General features: G+C 53.4%; 2 protein-coding genes across 2 annotated transcripts; both read left to right on the forward strand.

Moving 5' to 3' along the window:
- The first annotated feature begins 64 nt into the window (after positions 1-64).
- On the forward strand, positions 65-8,782 carry Ap2m1 (adaptor related protein complex 2 subunit mu 1). The gene is made up of 12 exons (XM_063261136.1): positions 65-220; positions 2,190-2,306; positions 4,084-4,349; positions 5,019-5,101; positions 5,486-5,491; positions 5,684-5,819; positions 5,912-6,053; positions 6,492-6,611; positions 6,702-6,837; positions 6,909-7,006; positions 7,439-7,550; positions 8,175-8,782. The coding sequence occupies exons 2-12, from the start codon at positions 2,233-2,235 to the stop codon at positions 8,307-8,309; spliced, it is 1,308 nt and encodes a 435-aa protein (XP_063117206.1). The 5' UTR covers positions 65-220; positions 2,190-2,232; the 3' UTR covers positions 8,310-8,782.
- Positions 8,783-10,623: 1,841 nt separating this feature from the next.
- On the forward strand, positions 10,624-18,390 carry Abcf3 (ATP binding cassette subfamily F member 3). The gene is made up of 21 exons (XM_003477057.5): positions 10,624-10,802; positions 11,030-11,177; positions 11,302-11,381; positions 11,943-11,989; positions 12,200-12,297; positions 12,394-12,516; positions 12,653-12,919; positions 13,179-13,259; positions 13,348-13,407; positions 13,509-13,565; positions 13,668-13,690; positions 13,802-13,857; positions 13,954-14,154; positions 14,240-14,316; positions 16,199-16,243; positions 16,317-16,449; positions 16,896-16,984; positions 17,070-17,161; positions 17,260-17,392; positions 17,509-17,596; positions 17,680-18,390. Exons 1-21 carry the CDS (start codon positions 10,730-10,732, stop codon positions 17,836-17,838), a joined length of 2,130 nt encoding a protein of 709 aa, XP_003477105.1. The 5' UTR covers positions 10,624-10,729; the 3' UTR covers positions 17,839-18,390.
- The last annotated feature ends 1,079 nt before the right edge of the window (positions 18,391-19,469 follow it).

Raw genomic sequence — 19,469 nt, forward strand, 5'->3', positions numbered from 1 at the left:
CCTGGCGCCCTCAATTGTCAGCGAAAGGGCCGCAGGGCCTGACGGGAATTGTAGTCAGGCTCGAGAGGCGGGTGCGCAAGCGCAGCCGGGGCCGGGGCGGGGCCGCGGCACTGCAGTCAAAGCCGAGACAGCGGGCCGGCGAGCTGGGGGCGGGCGGACATCTTGGGATCTGGAGAGTGGCCTGGCCGTCTGAGTAGGGGGCCGCGGACGCGGGCACCAGGTGAGCTGGGGAGTCGACCTCACCGGGTAGGGGAGAATGCGTAGGGTTGTCGGCCCCGCCGCTCAGTCCTTCGCTCTGCGCTGCTGGGCGAAAAGCTGCCCACACCCGGGAGTGGCCTCAGCCTCCAGACTGGAGAGAGCTGCCGGCGGGGTGGGGGCACCCGGGGCGCGGTCGCGGGACGGGCTGGGAGCGGTGCCCTCCGCCTGACCTGCCGAGCTCCTCCTATGAGGGCGAGACCGGCAGGATCCTCTCGGAACCCTGGCCCCGCGCGGCGCCCCCCCCCCTAGCGCCCCCTCCCTGGGATCGTGACAACCCCCAGCCATCGGCGCGCGTCCTCCTCAGCGCAGAGACAATCCCCCATCCCCCGAGACGGCGACAGCCCCCGTGCCACCTCCTTGGACGGTGACAGGCCTCTCCTTGCGGCACCCCCTTCCCCCAGCTCAGCGACCCCCCGCGGCTCTCCTGTGACCTGTGACAGCCTCGGTACCTTGTGACACTATCTTCTCCCCCAGGCAAGGAGACCTCCCCCACGTCAAGCCTGTGCACCTGAACCCTAAAGCAGGCCCCACCGCCCTCGCTTTCTCTTATTTACACCCCCCCCCCAGTCTCTCCCGTTTCCCCTTGTCCAAACCCTGACCTCTGCTACACCGGAACCTCTTTCCTTAGGGTTTTGTGCCAACTCTGTTCGTTGCTGTGGGCTCACTGAGGGTGCTGCTTGCTGGTAGTGACCTCTTGTCTTTTCCCTTAGCAAAATGCTCCATTCCTGACAAGGGCTCCACTTCTGGTTCGCTTGGGGCCCTGAGCCACCACCACTTGATACCCATGGACTTGGTTCTTTGCCCAGGACTCTTACCTCCATTTTACATGTTCTCTCCCAGTTTCTTTGGGAATAGAGAATGAGAATGTTTCCATCTCTGGAGGGACCTTATGCTGGTTTAGGTGATAGTAACAGCCATAGGGAAAGGCTTAATCTTTTAAATTTAGGAGTCCACTGAATTGCCCTCTGTGAAATTAATACTAGGGCTAATCCAGGAAATCTAGAATCAAATTAACCCCCTTTTCTCAAATAGTCTTAGTTTAACCCAAATAATTGGGGTATTTAAGGCCATCAGATACTCCTACCCCTTGCTTGTAGGTACTCAGACCAGAAGTGAGTTATTTGATGGGTCTGGAATCAGAATTTCATCCAGAAGGATCTAGTAACTTTTCAGACCTCCACACACACCCTTCCTTATTTTATTACATGCCAAAGCTTTTTGAAAGGGAGTGCTGGGAAATAACCATAGGAAGCAGTTTGGGTCACTAACATGTAATTTATCTGCACTGGGACCTTTCTCCTCTGCTATCTTCCTTGCCTGGAAGATAGATACCTGCTAAGGTCCTGGGTCTGTCTGGACCCAAAGCCTCTGTTCTTTTCCTCCAGTCCTGAAAGCTGCACACCCATTCTTGGAATGTGTAGACTTCTGGAGATTCAGGCCCTGCTTGCCTTCGGAGAAGGGAAGTGCAGCTGGAGAGGGAGACTGGATGGTCTGAAGGTTGTGCCCAGGGGCCCCAGGCCTGAGCCAGCTGGAGTAATTCCTACCGCCATTCCTGCAGCCTCAGGCGGGCCTTGTCAGTGACTCACAGGCTGGAGCCCAGAGTCTGCACAGGAGGGGGCTGAAAAGAATCCTTGCTTAGCTCAGCGCTGTGCAGAGGAGGGTGGGAGGGGAGTTAGTCTCTGGCTCAGTCCCGGAAAAGGGAGGAGGGTCAAAGTGCCTTAGGATTCTGGGCCCAAGTCCTGTTTCTTTGCGCCCATCTAGTGTGGGATAAACAGGAACTGGAGCCACTGAGGGGAGGGGCTTTCCCCAGAGGCTTGTAGGGTCACTTGCTAAAGGGTTGGGTCTGGGAAGAAAGAGCCAGTGACCTGCACTGCCCTACGGGGGACACTGGCAGGACCTGTGAAGTCTTTCCTTCCCTCCGACTGTCTTAGGTCTCTTCTCAGAGCAATGGGCCGTGGAGACTGAGCTGCCGCCATGATCGGAGGCTTATTCATCTATAATCACAAGGGAGAGGTGCTCATCTCCCGGGTCTACCGAGATGACATCGGGTAAGTCCCTTGGCCGAGCCAGCTGTGCCCATCATCCCGGCCTCAGCATGCAGGACCAGGTTTTATTTCATCAGGGACTTGACTTGGGCTACACCCCTTGCTGCATCTTGGAAATTCAGCTAGTATATAGCCTGGTTCCTTTTAGGTTTGGCAGCATTGGCCTGGCAGTCAGGTGCTGGCTGCTTACAGGACCTCTGGAATGGCAGGGCCCCCATAGCTTTAGGAACTCCTGTCCTTCCTGTCTCTTGTGTCCCTTAGGTGTAGGCATGGCTGCTGGAGATGACCACTTTTGCCAGACAGGTTGAGTACTCCTTTCAGGAGAAAGATCTGTCTCTGGACAGAGTTGGTGCCAGGCTGGAGGCACTCATCTGTCTGCGTCCTGTTCTCAGAGCCCTTTCATATTGGGGCTTTGCTGGGTTCTCTGGAAAGCCTACCCATGCTGCCAGACCCTCGCCCACTTCTCAGGAGGCAGGCTCTTAACTCAGCTTTTTTCAGTTCCTCTGGGTCACTCTTGGAGGAGAGGTTGTATGCAAGCTTGAGGCGCTCTCTAGGCCACAGATGGAAAGGCAGGGACACTGTGCAGCCCTCTGAGTAGATCCAGACAACTGCATGTCCTGGGTCCCTTGGATTTTGATAAGGGGCCACATAGCCTTCTCATTCTGCCCCACTGTGCATGCCTGCTTTCTTTGCTGACGGAGAGACCCATCCTTGCCTCAGCAGCTCTAATGAGATTATGCTCCACAGGCTCTGCTGCTCTGTTTTTCTTCCTGGAAGCGCTTAAGATAAATAGTGTGGGTCTATTATAGTGCCCCTGGCTTTGTGGCTCTCTGCCTGATGGGCAGGCTTGGTCCATGGCTGAGCTAAACTTGTGGCAGGTCTTGGCCTGTTTGGCTTGCTGGCTACATCCTCCAGGGTTCCTGTCCCCTAGGTGGGCCTGATTGAGCCAGTGCAGGGACCCACCACTTGGCGTGTGTTGCTAATAAGCTCGTCACCCCTTGCCCTGCTTGTCTGCTTCCACCTCACAGTGTGTGGCTGCCCTTCCTGGTGTGTTGTGTGTCTAACCCTCTTTCTCCTTGCTGTCACTCTCCTCTTCTTGCTGGCGTCATTTCTCTCATCCCATCTCATTGGCTGCCGTAGCAATAGGTAAGCGGCCTATCAAGCTGCTGACCAGGTACAGGCGGGTGGGGGGCCCTGCCCTCCTAGTTGGCGTTTTCCTTCATCCTTCTTCCTGCCTTGAACTTACCTTGGAGAGTTGGAGCCTTGAGAAGAATAGGTGGCTCAGCTCCAGGACCCTTGGCACTTTTTACCTGGTAGATGAGTGCTTTTAGTCAGCCTTCCCTAACAAGTGGGCTCACTAGTGGGAGGACTGGAGAAGAAGCAAGCTAGCTCGCTCACACTCTCTTTCTGCTCTCTCCCTGTTCCCCTGTCTCTCAGTCTTACCCTTCCTCCCTCCCTGGCCTGGAGTTTACTGGGAAGGCAGGGTGGTGGTAGCTGGGAAATCCGGGTGAGGCCTCTCCAAACCTGATGAGTTTCACTTTATTGAGGTTTTATTTGCTACCCGTCACTGCCACTTGACTTCCCTATTTCCCATGGCTCAGGCCCTCCTATGCCCCTAGTGGAACCAGAAGAAGAGACCCACCCTAGCGGTTTAGGCCTTGGCTTTAGAGCTTAGGTCAGATGTCAGCAGTGTGGAGGGTAGGGCTGTCAGCATCTGTGACTCATCCTAGGGGTAAGGTTTGCACGGATGCCGAGTGACCTCTGCACTCTCTTCCCCCAGGAGGAATGCAGTGGACGCATTTCGGGTCAATGTTATCCACGCGCGGCAGCAGGTGCGCAGCCCTGTCACCAACATTGCTCGCACCAGCTTCTTCCATGTTAAGCGGTCCAACATCTGGCTGGCAGCTGTCACCAAGCAGAATGTCAATGCTGCGATGGTCTTCGAATTCCTCTACAAGATGTGTGACGTAATGGCTGCCTACTTTGGCAAGATCAGTGAAGAAAACATCAAGAACAATTTCGTGCTCATATATGAGCTGCTGGATGGTGAGGCCGGTGGAGTAGTGGGACTGGAGTGGGTGGGATGAACTTAGCCAAGGTGGCTCCAGTGTGCCCTGAGCTTTGTTCCTGTCTTTGGGCAAGGAACTTATGCTCCTGAGAAGCCCTGTTCTCATCCAGGGCTCAGAGCTGCTCTGAAGTGGAGCAGAGTGTAAATAGGCCAGCCAACGGGGGTGGAGATGCTTTTGCCTTTCCCGGGGAACCTGCCTCTTGCAGGTTAGTGACTGAACCTCTAGTACTCATTCTCACACTCTTGTGCTTTGGGCTATGATGCATTTGCTGTACTCTGGCTTTCCATCTTAGCAGCTACTTCAGAGCCTGGGGGAAGTGGCTTCCAAGCCCTTTGGTGCAGTTTTCTTACTGTTCTATAATGTGTGAATCCTTCCACAGGCCAAACATCTGTTTTCTAGTGAAAGGACCCAGGAACTCTTGACCTCACTCACTTTCCATGTAGTTGTGATTTCTCTATTTGAGAGAGAAAAATTTTCCCTCTGGAGTATAAATCATGGAGAAAATGCTGCAAAGCTGGATAGAAGGCCCTGGGTACAGATCCACAGCCTTCAGGAGCTGTGTGGCGAGACACAAGCAGGCCAGGGAGGATTAGGATGGGAGAGCTTTCAGTTGGTTCAGGGGCTGATGATTCTCTGTCTTTTGCAGAGATCCTGGACTTTGGCTACCCCCAGAATTCAGAGACAGGTGCACTGAAAACCTTCATCACCCAACAAGGCATCAAGAGCCAGGTACCTGGATTTTACAGGCTGTGTGCAGGCTGCAGCCTGACCTCCCTTCATCCCAGCTGGCCCCCAGCCTTACCCAGGCTGACTCATGGGCCCTCCCTTGACAGGAAGTGCTGGCTTGCGCCTCCTGCCAGCCTCCTGCCATGATAGCAGGCCCGTTCCCCTCCTGCGGCCCTCCCATCCCAGGAGCAGCCGATTCAGCATCTCTTACTGGGAATGTAGCTTAGGCAGTTTCCTCTCCCTGGGGGCAGGGATTGTGGATTGCCCTGCCTGTGTCTCAGGAGAAGAGTACTTGGGCTCCCCTTTGTAATCCAAGCCTCACAGCCTTCTTGTTTTTTGCCTCCCTGCTGTTTGCTGTGGGAACCTCACTGGTCCTTTGCTCTACAGCATCAGGTAAGTTGTTCTCTTTGCTTCGAGCCTTGCAGCATTGCGTTTTCTATAGGCCCTGCCCCCTGGGGCCGGAGGGGAAAGAGGGGCCACTAGTGAGGACTAGAAGGGAGAGGGGAGAAGGGTGGAGTGGGAGAGATGGGATGATTGAAGGCAGAAGAGTGAAACCATTTGCCATTTGTTCCATCTGCCATGTAGACAAAAGAGGAGCAGTCCCAGATCACCAGCCAGGTGACCGGGCAGATTGGCTGGCGGCGGGAGGGCATCAAGTATCGCCGGAATGAGCTCTTCTTGGACGTGCTGGAGAGTGTGAACCTGCTCATGTCCCCACAGGGTGAGGGCCCTCTGGTGAAGCCGAAGAGGGGACGGGGACCCCAGCCTGCATGCTTAACCCAGCTGCTCCCTGTTCATCTCTTCTGTCACCAGGGCAGGTGCTGAGCGCCCATGTTTCAGGCCGGGTGGTAATGAAGAGCTACCTAAGTGGCATGCCCGAGTGCAAGTTCGGGATGAATGACAAGATTGTCATTGAAAAGCAGGGCAAAGGCACAGCTGATGAAACAAGCAAGAGGTACCTGACACAGGGGAGCTGCAAGAGTGGGTAGGCCTTGGAGTGTTCACTGGGGCTGGTGACTTGCAGGTGCCTTCTGGATTTCCACTGTAACTGCAGATTCTTTTTCTAACTGTGTGCTTGGCTGGTTACATTTGAAATCAGTGACGAGAGAGATGAAGGGACTGTCATTAGCTTATTCTCAGAGAGCATCCTGATGACCTTTTACCTCCTGAGCCTGAAACCTCTGAGTCCTGTGCAGGCTGAATCTCAAGAAATGATGAGCCTTGTAAAGCTTCCTCACCTTGAACTCTGGGGCAGCGATCTCCAAGTTAGATAGCTGCATTCTGGCATTTTTCCATAGCCCACAGTGCTAGCTTGGTGCGGGGCAGACCCCCAGCTTGACCCTTGCCATTCCCATGTTGACCAAGATTGATCTAATGCTGCTTCTGCCCACAGCGGGAAGCAATCAATCGCCATTGATGATTGCACCTTCCACCAGTGTGTGCGACTCAGCAAGTTCGACTCGGAACGCAGCATCAGCTTCATCCCACCAGATGGAGAATTTGAGCTAATGAGGTGCCAGGATGCTGTGTGGATGTAGGGGTGCTACAGGGGCAGGAAGTGGGACCTGCTATGTGTTGCTAACTATGCTTTCCATTCCCAAAGGTATCGCACCACCAAGGACATCATCCTCCCTTTCCGGGTGATCCCACTTGTGCGGGAAGTAGGACGCACCAAACTGGAGGTCAAGGTCGTGATCAAGTCCAACTTCAAGCCTTCACTGCTGGCCCAGAAGATTGAGGTGAGGTTAAGGGGATTGGGGAGGAGGGAGAATTTGTCTCCAGGAATTAAGGCGGCTTGTGTCACTCCTAGGTGAGGATCCCAACCCCTCTGAACACAAGTGGCGTGCAGGTGATCTGCATGAAGGGGAAGGCCAAGTACAAGGCCAGCGAGAACGCCATCGTGTGGAAGTGAGTTTTCCTGTGGGGCCGTGGCCAGGCTCATAGTGTACCACATTCACCTGCTGTCCCCTAGTGTGGGTTGGTAGGCAGGAGTGTGCCCCTGCTTGTGTCAGCCTTCACATGTATGTGCACGTGTGTACACATACCTGCAATGAGGCTCACACATGCATCATTGGCAATCTGCAAAACAGACAAAGTGCAAGAGGTAGCTTATGCATCTGTCTAACCAGAAACTGCAGCCCTCAGGTGCCAAAGGGGCAAGGGACAGACCTACAGCCTCACAGCAGCTGGTTTTCAGGGTCCTGACCAATTTTCCTCATGCTAGCACCTCCCTTAAGTGCCTTGGCTCTCTCCTTGCTTGAAATGGGGACCCGTCCACTACCCCACAGAAATTCCTCCAAGCTTTCACAGGAACTTGCTGCCCATTGCCTGTCTTTCCAGGATCAAGCGCATGGCAGGCATGAAGGAATCGCAGATCAGCGCAGAGATTGAGCTTCTGCCCACTAACGACAAGAAGAAATGGGCTCGACCCCCCATTTCCATGAACTTTGAGGTATGGCAGAAGAGGGGCTTAGCACTAGCACAGGGTATGCTAGGAAAGGTCTGAGTGAGCACTCAGATCAGCTGTGCACCTTAGAGAAAAGGAAACTGAGGCCTACAGTAGGACTGTGACTAATTCATAGGCCCTTTCTTTTCCCTTTAAGTCTTACGAGAAATTACTGAACACCCTGAGAAACACTTTGACTTCTCTTGACTTGTCACAAAACAGTTCTTTGGAAAAATTTAGATTGAATGCCAGGTAAAATAGCAAGTTTCAGACAGGACAGTAAGCTGACTTTGCCTTGTGCATTTAGACATATAATTTTCTCTACCTTACTTTTCAAGTCCATAATATTGAGCAGAATAAGTATGTTCTAAGGCATCCTGCTGATTAAAGGAATTGATTCAAATTATCCAAAGGCAGGCCTGACTTCAAACCCCAGATGATTGCTAGTTACTCTTGGGTATGCTTATTTTTCTAGTATCCTTTTAGAGAGCTCCCTGCCATCCCGGCCAGCTTCCCTAGCTTCGTTCAGGACCCTAGATAATCAAACCCATGCAGTAGATTGAGGTAGGCCAGAAGAAAGCAGCTGTGAGAGGAAAGTCACATCCCTAACCGGAGCTGTCCCCTGCCCAGGTGCCATTTGCGCCCTCTGGCCTCAAGGTACGCTACTTGAAGGTGTTTGAACCGAAGCTGAACTACAGCGACCACGATGTCATCAAATGGGTGCGCTACATTGGCCGTAGTGGCATTTACGAAACACGCTGCTAGCTGCCTAGTGACAGCTAGCCCACCTTCCACCCAGCCTCTTCCACGGGTCTGGGTGCCCTGGGTCACAACGCATCCATGTCTCTTCCCTCCCGCTTTGCTGCCTTCCCTTTGCACCAGCCCCTGAGTCTAGGTCTGGACCACCCACATCGCAAGCGGGACTGGCAGAGCCGTCCCTGGGCTCCCCTGGCAGGGCGGTTTCTGGGGCTCCTGCTCTTCCGTCCATCCGTCTGTCCTGGCCCAGTGCCAGGCTCTGAGTTCTGTGACCAAAGCCAGATGGGCCCCCTGTCCTCCCCAATCCTGTGGCCACACCTCTGGCGTGGGAGGGTTGGCTGCCCCTCACCTCAGAGCCCCCCTAAGGCCAGTAACAGATCCCCAGTCTTCAATCCCTACTCTGCTTTGGGATAGTGTGAGCTTCATTTTGTACACGTGTGATTTCGTCCAGTTATAAACCCAATAAACTCTGTAGAGCTGAATTGTTGGCTAAGTGTCCATATGGGAGCCACAGGGGCAAGGAACTAATGGGATGGCTTTCCAGAACTTTCTCTAGGGGCCTGCTTTGAGTGGAATTCTCCACCACTAATGCTGTCCAAGTTCTTCCCTTGTCTTGAGCCATCCAGACCCTTCTCAGAAGTGTTGACCCAGGTCTCCTGGCTCCAACAAGAAAACAGCCCGAGGGGCAAGCAGCCCCAGCCCAGGTTCCTGCGGGCAGATTCTTTCTCCTTCCTGCTCTTTGGATGTACTTTTTAATGAGCATAAATCAAAGTCTGCTTTAGGCTTTTCATCTGTTTATTTCCCCACTTAGCCAGCCTTCCTCTAGTCTTGGCAAGAGGGGGATTTTATTTTCCCCATGTTAGAAAACCTCCCACAGATATGCCTCTCCCAAGAAAAATATGGTAGGGAGCTAGTCCCTGAGGGGAATGTGTTGGAACAGATAAAAGAGCAGATTTGCCCTCTCCAGTTTCCCCTTGCTTGGTTTCAGCTCTTTAAGACAGATCTAGGAGGAGAAAATTTCAAACATAAACAGAAGTAGAATAATATAATGAACCCCCAGTCCTGTCCTCCACCTTTAGCAGTTCCACCTTAGGACCAGTTCCTTAACATCACATCCAATGTGTATTCCCTTAATTCAGGAATCATTCGAAGTTCTCCCTGACCTGTGTCCAAATAGGATCTTTTGCGAGTAGTTAGTATATTTGTTAAAATATACTAAAAAGTACTTTTCTTCTCACCTCAGAACCGATACTTTTTGTTCCTAGAGTTGCAGTTTCCCTATCAGAATTTGCCTGTCGCTTCCCTCTGAGGTCCACGTAACACCATCCTCCGTACCTGTATTTCCTGTAAAATGGTTATTAGATGTAGAAAGTCAATAGGTTTTTAAACTTTAAACATTAGCAGCTGGGTGCGCTGGTGCATACTTGTACTCCCAGCACTGGGGAGGTGGGGCAGCAGGATCACAATTCCAGGCCACCAGGAACTAAAACAGCAAGACCCTGTATCAAAAAAAGCAGTCAATCAATTATAAATCCAGGACTGGTCTTTGCTGTGCTAATGCTTAATCCAAAAGGATGTGTGGATAATGATGTAATTTTAGATGCCAACTGTTAGGATCTTTGTGTAATACATAACACAGTAGCGTCATTCCTTGGGGGAAAGGCCTTTTACTGAAATCGGGATGCAGCTTTAGGGGCAGAGAGAGTACACACAGGCCGAGACGTCTATCTGTCTGGGTTTGTGGCCTTCGGCAGTGGGAGAGCCTGTAACCTGCGGGGGTGGAAGAACTGAATGGCCTGCATGGCTCTGGCTGGCTGTCACTAAGTGGGAAAGGACCGCCCACTTGGCGCGCGGGGAGGGGGGGTGGGTGAGGTCTGAAGGAAACCCGCGGAAGCACAGGGCTGAGCCCTGGGTGCTCCAGCTGTGAGCCGGGGCTGCAGTGAGTCAGCACAGCCCTCCGCGGGCTGCACAATGGGCCTGGCTGGACGTACTGCAGCAGACGCGCCTCGAGGCAACTTTTAAAACCTAGCAAAGCCAATGTGCTTTATCAGTCGCCGGTCACCGGGTTGGCCCCATCCGCGGGACCACTAAGGCTCCCCGCCCTGATAAACCTCGCGTGCCCACTCCACTCCCCACCCTTCGCCTCGGGATCTCCGCCTCCGAGGAGGCCCTGAGAACCGCGCCCGCAGCTCGTTTTTCCTGGGCAGTGGGGTCGCGCAGGCGCAGAAAAGGCGGCTCGGGTTAGACTGATGGGCGCTTGCGCATAGCTCGGCCGACCTCGTTCGCCCCGCCCAGCGGGTTCCGGGCTTTTCTTACGTCACCGATACGCATGCGCTTTGGAAGGAAGGGCGAGCTTCGAGGAGCGGAGTAGGGGGCGGGTCTCGGCCGTCGTTTCACGGCGACTGCGCGGACAGGGTCCTGACTGGAACATGGCGACTTGCGCTGAAATCTTGCGGAGCGAGTTCCCCGAAATTGACGGACAAGTCTTCGACTACGTGACCGGTGAGCCAAACCGAACCAATAGGCTACGGAGGCTGAAGTGGAGGTCGGGTGGAAGATTCAGGAGGGGGCGGTGCTGGGGACCGCGGCCGGGCCTCTCTTCTGCGTGACCGTTCGTTCTGAGGGGCCGTTGCGTCTGGTGCCAGATCAGGGGCCGCGATTTGGGCGCTGAGAGTGGCTGTTTGTCCGCCCTTCCCGGTATCTCCCTCGCCCTGCCACACCCGGCCTAGGCGTCTTGCACAGCGGCAGCGCGGACTTCGAGTCTGTGGATGACCTGGTGGAAGCCGTGGGGGAACTGTTGCAGGAGGTGTCCGGGGACAGCAAAGATGACGCGGGCATCAGGGCCGTGTGTCAGCGCATGTACAACACCCTGCGCCTGTACGTGCCGGGAGTGGGGACCGATGGGGGCAAAGGGTTTAGAGCCGGACTGGGAAAGATAGGATGATACACAAGGAGAATTTCCCTCGGGTCCTAACTGCGCCTTCTGTCCCTACCCACGTAGGGCTGAGCCACAGAGCCAGGGACACAACCAGGTGCTTCTGGACGCGCCCATCCAGTTGTCAAAGATAGCAGAGAACTATGGTAAGGGTGAGCAGAGGTCGAACGAGCTGCACTCTGGCCTTGCCTCAGCCTCCAACCCTCGTCCCCTGCCCCTGCAACGCAGGACAGAGGTTGTGAAAGTCAGTTGAGGTGTTTATGCGAGCCGAAAAGCCTATGATGAGGGGAAGGAGGTGGAAGGTTTTATGGGAGGAGGAAGCATTTGGGCTCTGTGTTGGCCAAACTTGGTTTGACTCCCCAGTCCCCGATTTTGCAACTTTCAAGAGTTAGTTATGTGCCTCAACTTCTGTAGCTTTATAAGTGAAGGGAATTTTTTTTGTTTTTGTTATAATCCTCAGGATTGTAACAGGTTTTTTTGTTTTTTTAAATGTTTTTCGTTTTTATTGGTACCAGGGATCGAACTCAGGACTGCACACTTGCAAGGCAGGCACTTATGCCGCTGAGCTAAACCCCCAGCCCCTGAGCTAAACCCCCTGCTCCAACAGTTTCTTTAGAGTCCTCTTTGTGTGCCTGTTCCTTGTTAGTCCAAATGTTTGTTTCCTTTTCCTCAGGTAAAAGGTGACTTTTTTTTTAAATCACTTGCAGACTGTGACATGAAACTGCCAGGACCACTAAAGAGGGAACAGTCCTCGGTGAGGAGAAGGGAGAGAGAGAAGAGCATGTTATCTGTGGGGCGCCTGACTGTTAGAGTATCTTTGGGGAGGAGGGGATTGCTAGTTTTGTCTTTTGTCTTTCCCTGGACTTTTGCACCTATCAGCATGGGTAAGTGGTGAGAATTTACTTGTGGTGTTTTTTCTGAGCCTGCATCCTAGAATAAAACAGTTGTGTTGGAATTAATTTAGACAGTGAATGCCAAGAAGCTAGAGAAGGCCGAAGCTCGACTGAAAGCCAAACAGGAGAAGCGCTCAGAGAAAGACACACTGAAGACCAGCAACCCTCTGTAAGTTCAGGGAAAAGCACTCAGAAGACAGCAGAGCACTCACTGCCAGAAGAGAAGGGCATGGGAGCACCTAAAGTGTCCCTTTGTCCTTTTAAGCATCCTGGAAGAGGCATCAGCCAGCCAGGCAGGTAGCAGAAAGGAGAGTCGGTTGGAGTCATCTGGCAAGAACAAGTCCTATGACGTGCGAATTGAGAACTTTGATGTTTCTTTTGGTGATAGGTGAGGGTATACTCTGAGGGGGTGCTTTTTCCAATTAAGGGAGAATCTGGAACATAAAATGGGCTGAAGCCAATGTCAGGAAACTTCTGCTAAGCTTGCCGTGATGCCAGTGGACTCCTTTCTGCCACCTTTGCAGGGTGCTGCTGGCTGGAGCAGATGTGAACCTGGCGTGGGGCCGCCGCTATGGGCTGGTGGGACGGAACGGGCTGGGGAAGACGACACTGCTGAAGATGCTGGCCACCCGGAGCCTGCGGGTTCCAGCCCACATCTCCCTGCTGCACGTGGAGCAGGAAGTTGCTGGGGATGACACTCTGGCCTTGCAGAGCGTCCTGGAGAGTGACAGTGTGCGAGAGGACCTACTGCGGCGGGAGCGGGAGCTCAGTGCCCAGATAGCTGCGGGCAGGTGTGGGCTCCGGGCTCAGGGTTCCCGGGTGGGAATATCTAGTAGTATCCTTTACAGAGTGGCCACCATGCTGGTACAGCCTCAATTCACGTGGTCATCCTAGTAATCAGCTCCTCCTGGCTCCTTTTGGCAAGTCCTTCCTGTGTTCTATTCCTGTTCTGGCAATGAGCAGCCAGTGGACTGCTTTCCATTGGTGCAGGGCACAGGACATTCTCTTAGATAGCTCCAACTTAACCTGGTTACTATTTCTCTTCCTCAGGGCAGAGGGTTCAGAAGCTGCACAGCTGGCTGAAATCTATGCCAAGTTGGAGGAGATTGAGGCAGACAAGGCACCTGCCAGGTATTTCAGATTACCCCATCTTTGTCCTATTTCCCCTTTTCCATCCTATAAACTGTCCCAACCAGATCTTTCAATTCTTCCCACCTAGGGCATCGGTCATTCTCGCTGGGCTTGGCTTTACCCCTAAAATGCAGCAGCAGCCCACCCGGTGAGTGACCTTTGGGAATCTCAGCTCTGAACATTGTTACTCTGCTGTTGCTTGCCCCAGTGAACACCCACCCCTAATGTAGTCTGTCTGTCTGTCTGCAGGGAGTTCTCAGGTGGCTGGAGGATGAGATTGGCCTTGGCCCGAGCCTTGTTTGCTAGGTGAGTTTCCTGGGCCATGTTGGGAGCCCTGTAGAGGGTAGGCCTTAGAATGTGACAGTGAGCCACTGGCCTAAAACCCATGTTGTATGTTCCCTTTTGTAGGCCAGACCTTCTGCTGTTGGATGGTGAGTGTGAAATGGGGTGCCTTGGCTCTGAGGTGGGGAGGGTTGAGAGCACCTTCATTTCTGATTCTCCAGCTCTTCAATCCCAAATGTGTGTTCCCCTACTTCCTTCAGAACCCACCAACATGCTGGATGTCAGGGCCATCCTGTGGCTGGAGAATTACCTGCAGGTGAGTTTAAGGAAAGGTTCTGGAGTGGGTTGGAGGAAAGTCAGCTTCCAGGATCCTTGGGGGCCTGGGAGCTGACTGCCATCCTATAACCTTCAGACATGGCCCTCCACAATCCTAGTCGTCTCTCACAACCGGAACTTCCTGAATGCCATCGCTACAGACATCATCCACCTGCACAGCCAGCGGCTGGATGGCTACCGGGGAGACTTTGAGACCTTCATCAAGAGCAAGCAGGAGCGACTGCTCAATCAGCAGCGCGAGTACGAGGCGCAGCAGCAGTATCGCCAGCACATCCAGGTGCGGGGCAGGCCGGGCTGGGGGCGTCCATGGGTGATGGAGCAGGTAGGGTGGTAGCCTGAGCAGCGTCACCCTCCTCCCACAGGTTTTCATTGACCGCTTCCGCTATAATGCCAACAGGGCCTCTCAGGTGCAGAGTAAACTCAAGATGCTGGAGAAGCTGTGAGTACAGTGCATGGCCAGGCTCTGACCCCTCCTGGCCCTTCATTTCTTCCTCTTTGTTTGTTTTTGTTTTGGTAGGGTTTTTTATTGGCAGTACTGGGGACTGAACCCAGGGTCTTTGCACTGAACTATATCCCCAGCCCTTTTTTTATAGGAGAGGATCTCACTAACTTGCCCAGACTGGGCTCAAACTTGTGATCCTCCTGCCTCTGCCTCCCAGAGTGCTGGGATTATAGGTGTGCACTACCACACCAGCCATTTCTTCTTTGATTTTGCAGGCTACTTCTTACCCCTGCCCCCATTCCAGGCCCTCACTTGGCCAGAGCCTACTTTGATTGATGCCCTCCCCTTCCTTGGAAAGCAGTGTTCTGCACTGTTCCTGGAGGGTTAACCCTGCAGTCTGATCTTTGGTATCTGACTGGGGTTTTTTGGTATCAGGAATCAAACTCACAATGTTGCACTTGTCAGGCAGGCGCTATGCTGCTGAACTAAATACCTGGCCCTGTCTGGCTTTTTTCACCGGGTGTTCTCCAGAATCGTCCTTGTGGCATGCATGAGTACTTGGATGTGTGGCTGTACGACATTTAGTTTATTGATTCATCAACTGTTGTCCTCATTTTTATCCAAAAAATGCTCTTGCCGGGCGTGGTGACGCACTTCTGTGATCCCAGCACTCAGAGGCTGAGACAGGAGGATCAGTGCAAGTTTGACACCACCCTGGGCTACAAAGTGAGTTCAAGGCCAGCCTGAACTGCATAGTGAGACTGTCGAAAAAAGCCAAAAAAAAAAAAAAAAAGAAAAGCTACTTGTGTGCTGGGGATGTAGCTCAGCAGCACAAGTGCTTACAATTCATGGTCACACACACACACACACACACACACATTACTTGTGTACAAGTTTTAGGGTGGCCATATGTTTTCATTTTACCTAGGTGTGTGTATAAGAATAGATTCTAGGGCTGAGGATTTAGCTCAGTGGCATAAGTACCTGCTTGACAAGTGCGAGGTTATGAGTTCAATCCCCAAAGTAAAGACACTATTTTTATATTCCTTGGAGTGTTATAGAGAGTTGCGATTTTTCCACATCTTTGCCAACACTAAGTGTTAACGCTTTATCTAAAGTTTTAGCTGTCCTGTTTGGGTGTGAAGTGGTCATTGTGAGATCTTTTTTTTTTTTTTTTTTGAGATTTTCTATGTCTTGAGCTCCTTATGGAGCCCAGGCTGGTCTCAAATGCTTGTCAGTTCTCCTGCCTCAGCCTCCCAAGTACTGGAATGACAGGCATGTGCCAGCATGTCCGGCTTACAGGGAGGTTCTCTGGCTTTAATTAGCATTCCCTATGGCTAGTGATGGGGACATTGCAGTGTATTCATTAGCTAAAGGTGAAAAGCTCACAGAGAGCCAGGGTGCCACTCAGTAGGACCGTATCTGCCTGTCATGCCTGCGGACCTGGGCTTCATCCCCAGCACTGCCCACAGAAATGAATAAAAGTTCTTTAAAAGTTACAAGAAAGGTGACTTTTTTCAGCAGTTAGTGAACTCAAACTGTGGACTCTCGGGGCTGGGGATTTAGCTCAGCGGCATATGCACCTGCCTTGCAAGCAGGAGGTCATGAGTTCGATCTCCGGTGCCAATGAGAAAGAGAAAAAGAAAAAAAAAAAAACTCAAACTGTGGACTCTCAGGATGATGATAACAGGAAACAGCCTTGCTCTTTGAGCATATATTACTGGCATAACAGCATTTTAAGGTTCTTACTATTTTTTGGGGAGCTGGGGGCGGAATCCAGGGCCTCATATATGCTAGACAAGGGCTCCACCACGGAGCCGTCACCCAGTTGCCATGTTTTTCTGAAGCCCTAATCTAGTCCGCCGGTCTCTCCCCTCAGACCAGAGCTGAAGCCGGTGGACAAGGAGCTGGAGGTGGTGATGAAGTAAGTGCTGGGCCAGGCGGGCGAGCTCTTACCCAGCTGGTGCCTGCCCCACTCCTCACCCACACCTTCTCAGGTTCCCAGATGGGTTTGAGAAGTTCTCCCCGCCGGTCCTGCAGCTGGATGAGGTGGACTTCTACTACGAACCCCAGCACATCATCTTCAGTCGCCTGTCAGTTTCTGCTGACCTGGAATCACGCATATGCGTGGTATGGTTGCTGTGTCCTGGCGATGGTTAGGGTTGCTGCTGGAGCCACAGGGGACAGGCCCCCGGGACCGCATGTGTAGGGTCCATCCCCACCTGTCCTAGGCCCACAGCACCACTCTCAGGATGGGAACGCTGGTGTGGGTACCTCACAGGTCCTAGAGCAGCACTTCACCTTGCCAAGCTTGGTTCCGAGTTATCTCAGCTAGGTTGGGGCTGGAGCCTGGGTTTCAGGGTGACATTTCAGGTCTGGGCTGTACCATCGGCCGGCTGGGTTACCAAGCACTTTGCTCTCCCTTAAAGGAGGAAGCAACCATCTCTCCCAGGGGCAGATGTCAGTCATAGTGCTGGGTGGGGTCCCCAGGGTGTGTCTGGTACGCCTGTGCACACAGTTGCCCAGGACTGTGTTCCCTCTGCACCCTGCACCCTCACCACTGTGGCCACTTGCAGGTTGGGGAGAATGGGGCCGGGAAGTCTACCATGCTGAAGCTGCTCTTGGGAGACCTGGCACCAGTCCGTGGCATCAGGCACGCCCACAGGTAAGCTGCCCCGCAGGCTACCACCACACCTTCCCGCACCCCGGCCTCCTGCACAGCCTCCCTTCGCCCCCTTTCCCCTCTGCAGGAATCTCAAGATTGGCTACTTCAGCCAGCACCATGTGGAGCAGTTGGACCTGAATGTCAGTGCTGTGGAGCTGCTGGCACGCAAGTTCCCAGGTGTGGACACTGCAGCCTAGGCAGGGCCGCTCGGGGTGGGTAGGGGCAGGGGGAGCAGCCCGGCCAGGGTGGGGTGCACTGACATTGGGCCTTCACAGGGCGGCCGGAGGAGGAATATCGTCATCAGCTGGGCCGCTACGGTGTATCCGGGGAGCTGGCCATGCGCCCTGTCGCCAGCTTGTCTGGTGGCCAGAAGAGTCGGGTGGCCTTTGCTCAGATGACTATGCCCTGGTGAGTCCCCATCTTCTAAAGCCCTGACCCCACCCCCCTCTGGGTTGTCTTAGTACCAGAAGCCTATGTTCCTCTCCGCCACCTCCCTTCCATGCCCACACCCTGCTGCCTTCCAGCCCCAACTTCTACATTCTGGATGAGCCCACAAACCACCTGGACATGGAGACCATTGAGGCGCTGGGCCGCGCACTCAACAGTTTCAGGGTGAGTGTGCATGCACATACGATGCCTGCCCTTCTCCTGCCGAGGCGCCCCAGCTGGCAGCATAGCCCCTGCTTTCCCTGCAGGGCGGCGTGATCTTGGTGTCCCACGACGAGCGCTTCATCCGCCTGGTGTGCCGAGAGCTGTGGGTGTGTGAAGCAGGTGGCGTCACCCGCGTGGAGGGCGGCTTTGACCAGTACCGTGCCCTCCTGCAGGAGCAGTTCCGCCGGGAGGGCTTTCTCTAGGGCCTTGCTACCACCAGAGGAGGCGCCCAGGACTGGACTGCCTTACAGGCCCCACGTGGGGACAGCCTCTGCCCAAATCTCTCCTGACTGGAGCATCCTGTGCACAATTGTGGGGCCCCACCCAAGGGCGTGTGAGGACTGTGTAGGGGAAGGGGCTGAGGGACCCTCTGGGGTCCCATACCCTGCCCAGCCTGCTGGACCCCGCCTGGCTGCTATGTAAATTAAACTTCTCCCAGCCCAGCTCTCCCACTGCTCCCTGCTACACTCTGCACCTCCTTGCGAGGCTGCAGCTGTGAGGGGCAGAGCTGGCAGGGGAAGGGGCAACGTCATGTGATGCTTTATCCATGGAGTTTTTAGCGATACAAACTGTGTGCCGGAGATTTGCCACCACTGCCCTGGGATGGGCCCTGCTGCTTCTGAGTTTGAACTGATTTTGGGATCTGGCCTTGTACACAGCTCCCCATTTTCTCTAGGGGTCTCCAGCCCAGACTCCTTGCTTTTCTCTGGACCCTCAGGGCTCAAGAAAAATCATCTTTTTCTGTTTTGCTTGAACAGTTTCCTATTTACGTTTCCTTTAAGCTTATAAGTCAAGAGAGGTAGGGAATCAAGAGCAGTGTAAAGGGAAGAAATAGGACACTGTTTTAGGTTAAGCAACCTTAAAGAAGGGAAGCCAGGAGCAGTGGCACAGATATGTAGTCCTAGTTGCTTGGGAGGCTGAAGCAGAGTGGTTGCTTGAGTGCAGGAATTTGGGGCCAGCCTGGGCAACAGTGAGACCCTGTCGCAAAAAAAAAAAAAAAAAAAAAAAAAAAATTTGATTTATAAGTGTTACCTGTCAAGGATTTAGTTGCCGAATGTAGTACATAGAAAATGACTACAACGGAAACCTTCCTCTCACTAACAGTAGAGGAATCAAAGTCAGCAGAAGCAACTTGCCAGCCACTTGGAGACTGTGGTCACAAAGCTCAACTGAAGAGGCTCACTGAGCTGATGAGGAGAAGCCTGGTAGGGGTGGCAGTAAAGATGGGGGCCCCGTTGGCCACAGTGCAGGTCTAGTGGTCTGCTGATGCACCTGCCCGTTAGCCTCCTGCCCAGCCTAGAGGAGGTGCTGCTGTGGCTGTCTTGTCTCTCCTCCACAGTCCTGAGGGTGCTCAGCCTGCTCCCTCTCTACTGTAGGCCCTGTGCCTGTCTCTGCTCCTGGACCCCTGCAGTTTTCCCAATCTGGCTTCGTGTATCAAGAGTGCTGGAGTTGGGGCTGGGGATTTAGCTCAGTGGCATAAGCACCTGCCTTGCAAGCAGGCAGTCGTGAGTTCGATCCCTGGTACCGATAAAAAAGAAAAAGACAAAAAAAAAGAGTGCTGGAGCTGGGCATAAAGGAAACTAAGCTTTTCTTGATTAAAGGAGGAGCCACCAACACAGTGGGGGTGACCATAGCACATCGTGGACCCTTGTGGAACACCTCAGGTTTTTGTTATGGCAGACCTACATCCCCATTCCTGTTTTTGTTTTGTGCTGAGTGGGTTGTACTATGTGAATTTGGCCTCAAATCCCCAGTGATCCTCCTGCCTCAGTCTCCCAAGAGCTGAGGTTAAAACTGCATCACCACCACCCCATCCCACTTCTCGGTCTCTTTC

Source organism: Cavia porcellus, unplaced genomic scaffold (genome assembly GCF_034190915.1).
Source record: "Cavia porcellus strain 051 isolate PalLab524CR breed Dunkin Hartley unplaced genomic scaffold, mCavPor4.1 scaffold_14, whole genome shotgun sequence".
Classification (NCBI taxonomy): domain Eukaryota; kingdom Metazoa; phylum Chordata; class Mammalia; order Rodentia; family Caviidae; genus Cavia; species Cavia porcellus.

Excerpts from the sequence above, each read along its gene's own strand:
- Ap2m1 (XM_063261136.1), top strand. The coding sequence starts at position 2,233 with ATGATCGGAGGCTTATTCATCTATAATCACAAGGGAGAGGTGCTCATC. Across the intron at positions 2,307-4,083 it reads GTCTACCGAGATGACATCGG|GAGGAATGCAGTGGACGCAT; the intron begins GTAAGTCCCTTG and ends CTCTTCCCCCAG. Across the intron at positions 4,350-5,018 it reads CATATATGAGCTGCTGGATG|AGATCCTGGACTTTGGCTAC; the intron begins GTGAGGCCGGTG and ends TGTCTTTTGCAG.
- Abcf3 (XM_003477057.5), top strand. The coding sequence starts at position 10,730 with ATGGCGACTTGCGCTGAAATCTTGCGGAGCGAGTTCCCCGAAATTGAC. Across the intron at positions 11,178-11,301 it reads ATGTACAACACCCTGCGCCT|GGCTGAGCCACAGAGCCAGG; the intron begins GTACGTGCCGGG and ends CTACCCACGTAG. Across the intron at positions 12,920-13,178 it reads GCCCAGATAGCTGCGGGCAG|GGCAGAGGGTTCAGAAGCTG; the intron begins GTGTGGGCTCCG and ends TCTCTTCCTCAG.